Raw genomic sequence first — 11,676 nt, 5'->3', positions numbered from 1 at the left:
ACAAGAAGCGCAACAGCACGGATCCAACCTGTCCCCATCTCAAAACTATGGAAGTCCACAACCTTTGAGCTCTAATGGGACTATTTCACCAGCCAACACCAGTCTCCATTATGAGCCACAGGAGACAGACTTTCTGCTCCCAAATCAACTGTATGGTAGGTCGAGGTTCAGTGGATCCACGAGAGCAAAGGATGCAGGTGGCTCCGGTGCACCTGCTGAGTCAGTCTGTTCTATGGTGCTTCAGATCCTGGTGCCGTTTATGCTGGCTGGGCTCGGGACCGTCTCTGCTGGGATGCTGCTTGAAGAGGTTCAGGTGAGAAAACAGTAAAGCCAAGGAGGACAAAGAGGTGGTTTATAGTTTAGGTGTCCTTCCAAATCCCTGGAAGCTAAATGAAGGAAGTTTTGTTCAAAAACATCCTCATTTTGCCAGGAATCAAAGAGATGAAGAGAGCAGAAAAATAAAATTAGAATTTTTAAGTTGGTGTGTTTATATCAAGTGAGCATCACCTTGGCTGAGAACAAAGATGGTTTATTGTGTGTTTGTTGTGTTGCTGTTGACCGCGGTTCATCTACTATATTAAGTTTGTGAATGTGTTTTTCGAGGCAGAACTGGGACGTGTTCCAAGAAGTCACAGAGATCTTCATCCTGGTCCCTGCAGTGTTAGGCATGAAGGGGAACCTGGAAATGACTCTGGCCTCAAGACTCTCTACTGCTGTGAGTGTGTGTGCTTGTTAACACACAAACACACACAGACAAGGAACAAGGAACAAGACACACACAAGCTAGCAATTCAATCCAATCACACACATTCCATTATGTGCACAAAAAGTGACCTCATGTCAGTAATCCATTTATAGTATAAACACAATTACAAAGAAATACCATGAGATGTTGCACAAATTATAAAGTAACACTTGACAATGCAGTGAATGTAGTGAAATGGACAGAGATGGGCAACAGAGTTGGAGGGAAAGTGACTAACATGGACAATTGATTGACTGGGCAACTACAACCTCTTTCTCAGAATTGTATTTTTGCCTCCATGCATCATGGGTTTTCTGTCCTCGTGTGAAACTCCTCACAGAGCTGTGAAGACCACGGCAGCAGATCAACTCACAGCACAATATCCTGCAGAACAAAATGATGCTAACGGATATATAATAATATAATATGAAATGATGATCAAATATTATCATAATAATAATTTTAAAAAGTAAAAGATAGTGATGAGCCAAACTGTTGCACTGAGGTATATGTTCTTTCATAATGATAAAAATGGTCATTATAATTTATCTTGAGTCAATCTTGTTCCTCTGCCGTTTCTACAGGTAAAAACAGTCCCAACAAATGCTCTATTTACTTGAGTCACATTTGCCAAATACTACAGATTCACATTCAACTTTATTGTCATTTTACTACAAAGTACTGAGACAATGAAATGCAGTTTAGCATCTGACCAGAGTTTAAAAGAAAGCAGTAAAAGTGCAGTGCAATGTGTTGGAGAAATACAATTTACACAGTATAAACAGTATTGGACAGTATAAATAGTGGATATAAAATGCACGTATATATACACTCACCTAAAGGATTATTAGGAACACCTGTTCAATTTCTCATTAATGCAATTATCTAATCAACCAATCACATGGCAGTTGCTTTAATGCATTTAGGGGTGTGGTCCTGGTCAAGACAATCTCCTGAACTCCAAACTGAATGTCAGAATGGGAAAGAAAGGTGATTTAAGCAATTTTGAGCGTGGCATGGTTGTTGGTGCCAGACGGGCCGGTCTGAGTATTTCACAATCTGCTCAGTTACTGGGATTTTCACACACAACCATTTCTAGGGTTTACAAAGAATGGTGTGAAAAGGGAAAAACATCCAGTATGCGGCAGTCCTGTGGGCGAAAATGCCTTGTTGATGCTAGAGGTCAGAGGAGAATGGGCCGACTGATTCAAGCTGATAGAAGAGCAACTTTGACTGAAATAACCACTCGTTACAACCGAGGTATGCAGCAAAGCATCTGTGAAGCCACAACATGCACATCCTTGAGGCGGATGGGCTACAACAGCAGAAGACCCCACCGGGTACCACTCATCTCCACTACAAATAGGAAAAAGAGGCTACAATTTGCAAGAGCTCACCAAAATTGGACAGTTGAAGATTGGACAAATGTTGCCTGGTCTGATGAGTCTCGATTTCTGTTGAGACATTCAGATGGTAGAGTCAGAATTTGGCGTAAACAGAATGAGAACATGGATCCATCATGCCTTGTTACCACTGTGCAGGCTGGTGGTGGTGGTGTAATGGTGTGGGGGATGGTTTCTTGGCACACTTTAGGCCCCTTAGTGCCAATTGGGCATCGTTTAAATGCCACGGCCTACCTGAGCATTGTTTCTGACCATGTCCATCCCTTTATGGCCACCATGTACCCATCCTCTGATGGCTACTTCCAGCAGGATAATGCACCATGTCACAAAGCTCCAATCATTTCTAATTGGTTTCTTGAACATGACAATGAGTTCACTGTACTAAAATGGCCCTACAGTCACCAGATCTCAACCCAATAGAGCATCTTTGGGATGGGGTGGAACAGGAGCTTCGTGCCCTGGATGTGCATCCCACAAATCTCCATCAACTGCAAGATCCTATCAATATGGGCCAACATTTCTAAAGAATGCTTTCAGCACCTTGTTGAATCAATGCCATGTAGAATTAAGGCAGTTCTGAAGGCGAAAGGGGGTCAAACACAGTATAAGTATGGTGTTCCTAATAATCCTTTAGGTGAGTGTATATATATGGATGTGTAATATAAACAGCAAAGTGCAAGTGTGTATAGTCATTAGAGGAAGGTGTCTGTTGTGTGTGTGTGTGGGAGGGGAGGGGTCGGTGGTGGTGGTGGGGGGTAAGGGGCTATCACTGTGGTGCAGAGGGGAAGAAACTGTTCCTGAGCCTGAGCCTGCTGGTCCTGGAACGGAGATATAGCGCCTCCCAGAGGGGGAGGGGGGCAAACTATGGCTGGGGTGTGTGTTGTCCCTGACGATGCTGTGCGCCCTCTCCAGGCAACGCTTGAGGTGGATTGTCTCGATGGCAGGGAGTGGAGTACTGGTGATGCGTTTGGCAGTTTTTACCACCCTCAGCAATGCTTTCCGGTCTGAGACAGAGTAGTTGCCATTCCAACCTGTGATGCAGTTTTTAAGGATGCTCTCGATGGTGCAACGGTAGACGTTTACCAGGATCAGAGGAGACATGTGGATTTTCTTCAGTCTCCTTAGGAAGAAGAGACACTGGTGTGCCTTCTTGACCATGCAGGTTTGAGGTGTTAAGAGTCCAAGAGAGGTCCTCTGAGACGTGGACACCCAGAAACCTAAAGCTGGGGACACACTCAACCTCTGTTCCATTGATATGAATGGAGGGGTGTGTGCATCGCTTTGTCTTCCTGAGGTCCACAATAAGATCCTTGGCCTTTTTGGTGTTGAGGGCCAGGTTGTTGTTGGCACACCACACCGCCAGGTGCCGGACCTCCTCCCTGTAGGCCGACTCATCGCTGTTGTTGATAAGACCCACCAGCGTCTGCAAACTTGATAAAGGTATTAGAACCATGTGCAGGTGTGCAGTCATAGGTGAACAGGGAGTAGAGGAGAGGACTCAGCACACAGGCCTGTGGAACGGCAGTGTTCAGGGTGAGGGTCGAGGAGGTTAACCTAACATACTGGGGTCTGTTGGTTAGGAAATCCAGTATCCAGCTGCAGAGGGAGGTGCACATAAGTATGCCAAGTTTTTAAAGGTTTTCACATTCAGTGGGAGCCAATGAGCTGGAGGGCTGAGTGCCATAAAGTAGTCATAGGGAAGTTAGAAAGTAATGAGAGAAGTGTTGCGGCAAAATTGATCTTACCGGCTTACCGGCTGAAATAACGAACTTGTAATACAAGCAGAACTTGTCTATGACATAATTTATTGCAAGAATAGGGAGTGAAACAGGAGGGGGGCTGTGTTGATACATCTTGCTTCAGGTCATTGAAGAGAAAAGGAATGCTGGGTCAGAGTGGGAAGGAAAACAGGAAACCTGCCCTTAATTTATGACCTCTCCACTTAAGTACTTTATAACCAATGACAGATGGGGGTTTATATGCCATTAAGCAGTTGCTGCATGATTCACACAATGCAAGCTTTGACAGTTTGCACTTAGATCAGAATGTGAAATACAACTAACACATTCTTGGTGTCTTCAAAAAAGTTCTTGTCAGTAAGAAAAATAAAGAATAACATTCCCTAATGTCACTGTTTTTCGAGGTCATTGCTTGGTAGTAAACAGTTTATGTTTTTTCCCAAAGCATTATATAAGTTTTGTCCTTTCGTTGAATATCTGACATACGTGCACTTACAATATATAATGAAGTCAAAAAGACCAAGCTAATCAGATGCATTTTTCTTTATTGGCAACAAGCAACCTAACAATGTATTTTGTATTTAAGAGACCCTCATATTTCTTTTTATTAGGATTTTATTTACTTGTTATGTTGGATTATATAGGGGAAGTACTAATTATTCTAAATCATGAATGTTTTTTTTTTATGTGAGTTGGTGTTGTAACATTATGAACAATATTTATCTGTGGAGGTTCAAAATTAATTCTTGACTTCAGATAACAACAAAAATCACACCAAGATCCATATAGTAGCTGTTCTGAAGCGCTCAATCATATTACACAACATCCATCAGCACATTGAGTTTTCCCAGTTTTTAATGCGTTTATCCATATCTGATTTTCTCAGGTGAATGCAGGAAAAATGGAAACTGCCAGAGAAAAATGGTTGTTGATCATTGGGAACCTGGCGCTCAAGCAGGTACATTACTGGGGGAAAAGCAACTTTGTGATTGGTTGCAACTATTTTATCTTCTAGTGAACCCTTTCAGTATCATTAGCAGTTTATCTGCATAATTTTGTTGAGATATATCGTGACTTGAGGATCTTTCTCACTCCCACCCTCATTTTACAGCTTCAAGCCACAGTGCTCGGCCTGTTAGCCTCTTTGATGGCGACTTTGCTGGGCTGGATGGTAGAAGGAAAAGTGCCCTTACACCATGTGATGCTCCTGTGTTCAACCAGTATTTCAACCGCCTTCATGGCTTCATTGCTGCAAGGTAACAACACAACCTGTCATCACCTTGAACCACTGCCCTACAGTTGAATCACATACACACATATCAGATACATATGTCCAAACCTTCTCTGCTTCCCCCTGGACCTCAGGAATCAATTAAGCTGAAAGGACCAGTGTTTTGCTATTATTTGGGAGCTATTGGCAGAAATTGATTATGATATTCATAATGATGTTGTCATTAGTGTATAATCATCTTGTTCAGTAAGCTGGTCTCCATATTGGAACATTTTCTAGAAATGTGAGTATGAACAGAGGCACATCTAAAACACTTAAATCACTCCTGCATTGGGTTTATCACTTTTGGTGCAAGACGGCTTCTGATCCACCCACAGTTTGGATTTCAGCACAGAGTGAGTTTGACAACTTCAGTGCAACAGAGGCAGATGTGTAGAGAGGTATTATGATGGGCCGCATGCACAAGCCATTCTTCTAGTCTCCAGTTTCCTTTTCTTTTTGTCCCTACAAAACCTTTATTTTCTGCCTTTACAGCCATTCTTCCAATCAGGTTGATATCAAATTAAGTTTACGAGGTATTTCCAACCAATTGAATGCCCCATGCCACCTCATAGATTAAGAACATTACCTTGTCTTTAACCCTCTCCAGGCATTATTATGGTGGGAGTGATCATTGGCTCCAAGCGAATGGGAATCAACCCTGACAACGTGGCCACACCTATGGCTGCCAGCTTTGGGGATCTCATTACTCTTGCCTTTTTGGCCTGCTTCAGTCAGTGGTTCTACTCCCTCATAGGTAAAAAGAAACAAGCATATTGGAGTCGGAGGTCATGTTATTCTCCCTTTTGGCCAACAGATGGTACTCTGGAACTAACACAGCCATAAATATCAGGAACCTAGTTGAAAATAAAGGTTATATAATGGCTTTTCTCTTGACAGACCTTTATCCATACGTGTTGTACCTGGTGGACCTGTTATTTTTGTGCCTGATTCCTCTTTGGGTAGTTATCTCGTCCAAACATCCAGCCAGTCACATCCTGCTGCGCACAGGCTGGGAACCAATCATTACAGCAATGGTTATCAGCAGGTAATCTATCGTCTCTGACTTCACTGACTTTTTGGAATGCATGCACATTGTACTTGAACTGTGGATTTAGGTTAGGGTGGACATTAAGTGAATTATTGAAAGGTGCAGGCCTTGAGTTTTAAGATAATACATAAATCATCTCCCTCCCTTCACTGCTTGTCAAAATACAATGAGACATTTATGTTGGTGTCTTTTGGCTGTCTTTCTTTTAGTATTGGAGGACTTATTCTGGACAAGACTGTGTCAAATCCAAACCTTGCAGGAATTATAGTTTATGCTCCAGTCATAAATGGTGAGTTTGAATATTTCAATTCATGGATGAAACCTTAAGCTACAGCACAACACGATAATTTCGCTATTTTTCCGATGCCACATACAATATCTGGCCTCACCGTACGCCACACCACCTCCAGACTCTCCACTAGATCCCTAGTTATTTGAAAACACAGTTTGTATTAGGGCCAAACAATACCTATAGTTGACTTCAAAAGGCTAGTGCCTTCAAAGGCAAATGAATACAAAACTTTGCCTTTTCTGTTAAAAGTTGCACTAAAAACACATACAAAGCTATAGTGATCAGATTAGAAACATGCATGTTTGTTCTGTAACTGTTAAGAAAAAATTGTGATAGAATGGGCTTAAAACACAATTGTAAAACCTTGTGAAAGTTGGATAATTCCAGTCTATTCATGGGGAAGCTCAACAAATGACTGGTTTAGGTCATCAAGAAGGAAGACAGAACAAATCAAGATGACTGAAGGGAAAGTCTAAACTACTGCTCCAACACTTAGTCTATTCTGTAATATGCAGTGATTGGTATCCCAAAGATGTTTGAAGAAATTACTGGAAAAGGTCAGAGTTCAATGCAATAGCGTTTATTCTTTGAGTAAAGTATAAACCCTAAGGTCAATGGAGAACAACTGCATGTCCTGTATTGGCTCCAGCTGTGTGAAGCCTGAGGAATTCCTTTCATCTTATCTTTTCTTTCCAGGTATTGGAGGAAACCTCGTCTCCATACAGTCTAGTCGTATTTCTACTAATTTGCATTTGAATTATTCACCTGGAGAGCTTCCTGAAGACCGCAAGGGCTGCTACAGTCCTTGCCGCACATTCTTTGGCTCAGGTAAACATGAAATGGTCAAACAACAATACAACCGCTTCACCTCATATCCCACGCCCCACCCCAATCTGATAGAAAAGAAAGTATAAAATGGAGTGACCTCCAAGAGTCAATAAATGATCAACATGATAACATGACACTTACCTAAAACATGAGATCACAGCACACATGAGTGTTCCTGCATTTTCACAAGAACCTTTAGTGATCTGATGTTAAATATACTATGTGAAAACATATTTTTTTGTTGCTAGGGAAATGTTATTTCCAGCACTGATGAGAGAACCCCTTTGAGAGATTACAATGAATAGAAAGAGCAGGACACTATGACGCAGGCGCAATTCGTATTTCTACTGATTTGCATTTGAATTACTTATCTGAAGACCGTGAAGGGCGCACTTCCTTTGGGTCATGTAAAGATGAAATGGTCAAACCATTCAAATAAATAATAAAGCACCTTTGCCTAATTCCACACACACACACACACACACACACACACACACACACACACACACACACACACACACACACACACACACACACACACACACACACACACACTCTCTCTCTGTCTCTCTCTCTCTCTCTCTCTCTCTCTCTCTCTCTCTCTCTCTCTCTCTCTCTGATGTTCAGCTTTGTCATGGCAGGAGCAAATCATCGATCTGCTCAGGTTCTGCTTCTCTTGGTGATCCCCGGTCAGCTCATCTTCTTACACGTTATCCACCTGATGAAAGGAGGCCAGACTTTGCCCAGTCCTCTCCTGACTGTCTCCTTCTTGTCTGCTTGCCTGATTCAGGTGAATGAGACATTTGGTTAATTTTCATCTGCATACTGTACATCCTCACTATTTCACAATATCACTCTGGTCTGTCTCTTAGGTCTTTACCCTGCTGTGTGCAGCCGACTGTATGGTCCACTGTCTATGGCGGAGGGGTAAAGACCCCGACAGTTACTCGATTCCTTACCTCACAGCCCTCGGAGACCTACTAGGGACTGCTCTCCTCTCGCTTGCCTTTGTCATGCTGTGGTGCATCGGTGACTCAGGCAGTGTGTAGTTCCACAGCAATAAAAGGTTTTAGGAGGAGCAAATGTGACAAAACACCATTTGTAGGAGTGACATAACAATGACTCTGAAACTGAAAGAAAAGTTTCCATCAAAAGCAGTCATCGATTGGTTCTTCATGTTTTCCCCACTTTGCCATCATTATTGAACAGATTTAGCAGCCCTAATCTCCTCATATGAGTCTATGTCTTTGACAGCTCTACAGTTTTCTGCTTTTAGGATGTTTACTAAATCTTTCATTCTGGTTCTGTTTCATAGCAACTTGTCAAAGATGTAGATGCCCACAACTACAGAGCTTGAGGCGCGTACAGTTACCGTAGAGTGCAATTCATTGTAGCACACCTCATGTTTTTAGGTCCAAGGTGCTGTTGCATTTTTACTTATTGCATTTGTTATTTTTTACAACACTGAACAGAAGACAATTAAAGGATAATTAATATGTCCCTGTGTTATGTATCTCTGTTTATTTTGTAGTGAGCATACACAACATCCTATTGAGCATGTGGCATACCACATGGAACAAGTGCTGATTAATTCATCACTTCTTGTATCTGTCAACAAAATAACGACCAAAAAGTCTGTACTGAGTGTATATGATTAGTATAACAGGCAACGTAAAATGGTAGCCTGAAAGTGGTAGTACTTGGTCTTCTGAATTTCAGCAATTTTTTTCAATTTTGTTCCTTCCTGTACATGAATAAATACTCAGAAGCTTAAAGGTTGTTGTTGGATCTCATTGTTTTAAACATCTCATCTGAAGCTTGTAGATAGGAGTTACAAATAATTACACCACACATTCACAGTACTTTAGTGTCCTGCTGAGCCCACCTCTTCGTCTTTTTATGGAAATAATTCTGTGTCGTTCGGGAGGAGAGCTCAAAGGTTTCAATCAAATATGAAAAACAAGCAGAGTTTCTATGGTCAAGACAAAATGCCCCCGTTCTTTTATTAATGCTTGCAAGCAGGGAGAAATCTCAACAGTCATGAATCATCAATGCCTGTGTAGGTTTCTACGAAATATCATTGCTTCGACAGTCAGTTTACATACACTTTCAGATGACCATCCCCTACGACCCATCTCATTCCTAATTGGTTTACATTAGGGTGTGCATAAGACTGTACTTTGGACTGTGTGTTCCACGTCAGCATATGCATTGAAGATCTTCCACGTGGTTTGTACTTTGACCTGATCCATATCATATTTTCAACCAAAATACTGTCTCCACATGGATACGTCATTGTGACTGCAAGATTAGAGCTTTTCTTAGCTCCTCAGAGATCTTATCTGCGGGCATAAACCTGAATACCTTCAAAACCCATGTTTATCAGTCCCTCCACATCTACTTGCACGTTAATTATTGATTTGAGCATATCATTATTAAAACATCAGGTACATACGGAAATGTATGTTTAAAATACAGATATTTTTACATGCATATAGATATTTTTCCATCAGTCTCCTCTCGATTATTGAGAAATATTAACGTCTTGGCAGAGACCAATGTAATGGACATTTCATATTTCATATATATATTTTATATTATAAGTAAACTGTTTTATAAGTTGTGTGTTGTGCAAACTATCACAAGCTTGCATTGTGTAACTTGTGATCAATGCAGCAGCTGACTGCTGTCGTTGTTTTCTAAAGACCAAGCGTGCAGGAAAAGACCACTGGACTTCAGGAGGGTAAAGTTGAACGTCAATCAGGTTTATTCAACAGAGTATCACACAAGCAGATAATGCGTGCAGCACGGGTCTGTAGGAAGGGCAGCTCTTCGCTCTATTCCTCGACAGACTGACTCTTTAGGAGAGTGCAAAGCTTTGTATAGTCTCTAAGAGCATTTGTGATTGGACAGGACTAAGATGGGGGAGTCTCCTGGTTTAGACTTTGAGATCCCCTTGTTGGAGCACAGGGTTGGATCACCCCTCTTGGCTCACGTCTCCTCCAATGGCTCAAGTATCAGTGTGTGTGTGCATGTTGTTCATGTTGTGCAATCTATCCTAGCAAACTGTATCTTGTCTAAACTGTCAAGCGAGGCCAAATTGTTATTCTAGCAAACTGTAGCTCATCTAAACTGTCAAGCGACGCCTACGCACCTGGCGCTCCCTCATTCCTAGGTCTAGTCATTGGGTGAAATGACCTTGAGTCGCAGACTCTTTGGCGCATAATTCTACAATTGGAGTTTTCCCACACCTTGAGCAAACTTGTTATTTTCACCTCAAATAACCTGGCCTCGTTGCCTGCTGTACAAAAAATGGATGCTTTAGCAAGATGGATGCCTTCAACACTGCCTACATGCACATCCTCTTTCCAGCTGTTGCAGAAAAAGCACATGTTGTATGGCTTACCGGTAGAATGAAAATATCTGTAGGTCTGTTGTTATGAATAAACAGTATATATTTTGCATTTCAAAAAAGGATGTTGAGTGTGTAATTGCATGATTTGGGTCCCCTTTAATCCCTGTGTTAAAAACCTGTTCCCATTTCATTGTGTACACTACATCTGTATCCCATTTGCTTTTGTAGTTTTAAATATTGTGTGTAAAAAGTTTGTTTTTACCTGTTTACATTTTGGGAAATAATTCTGACTGGACGCCAAATTCCATTCATATAATACAGATACTTCCACTAATCTGATAGAAAAGAAAGTATCACATTGAGTAACCTCCAAGAGTCAATAAATGATCAACATGATAACCTGACACTTAAAAGATGAGATCACAGCACACATGAGTGTTCCTGCATTTTCACGAGAACCTTTAGTGATCTGATGGTAAATATACTATAGGAAAACACTTTAGTTCATAACAGTTGTTGAGGTTGCTGGTAATTATATAAAATGCAAGTATTTTTTTGCTGCTAGGGAAATGTAACTTCAAGCACTGAGGAGAGAAACCCTTTGATAGATTACAATGAATAGAAAGAGCAGGACACTATGATGCCGGCGCAATTTGTATTTCTTCTAATTTGCATTTGAATTAGTCCCGTGGAGAGGTTCCTGAAGACTGTAAGGGCTGCTGATGCCCTGGATGCACTTTCTTTAGCTCAGGTAAAGATGAAATGGTCAAACTATTTAAATAATGAATAATGCCCCACCCCCTCATCAACTGGCTCAGTCTGAACTTCTCCCCTCTTACAAGCAAAGTCACGGAGGAAAGTGGAACGTTTAATTCTGCATGTACGTATTAATTTGCTTTCACTGCCAACGATGCTGCTGACCTGTCTGCTTGATATTTGGCGAGAAATTTGGAAAAAACTAAAAATGTAATGTTGAAAGACTCTTCCAGAACA

The 11,676-nt window shown here is 41.4% G+C and overlaps 1 protein-coding gene across 1 annotated transcript; it reads left to right on the top strand.

Annotated features, from left to right (window-relative positions):
* Positions 1-232: 232 nt before the first annotated feature.
* slc41a2a (solute carrier family 41 member 2a) lies at positions 233-8,377 on the top strand (the record flags this gene model as incomplete). The annotated part of the gene is made up of 10 exons (XM_079224131.1): positions 233-313; positions 608-715; positions 4,774-4,845; positions 4,999-5,143; positions 5,768-5,914; positions 6,058-6,205; positions 6,418-6,497; positions 7,197-7,328; positions 7,970-8,118; positions 8,201-8,377. The coding sequence occupies 10 exons, from the start codon at positions 233-235 to the stop codon at positions 8,375-8,377; spliced, it is 1,239 nt and encodes a 412-aa protein (XP_079080257.1).
* Positions 8,378-11,676: the final 3,299 nt, after the last annotated feature.

The sequence above is a fragment of the Taurulus bubalis genome, assembly GCF_910589615.1.
Source record: "Taurulus bubalis genome assembly, chromosome: 9".
Lineage (NCBI taxonomy): Eukaryota > Metazoa > Chordata > Actinopteri > Perciformes > Cottidae > Taurulus > Taurulus bubalis.
Note: the sequence above shows the minus strand (reverse complement) of the source record. Positions and strands in the feature narration are given on the sequence as shown.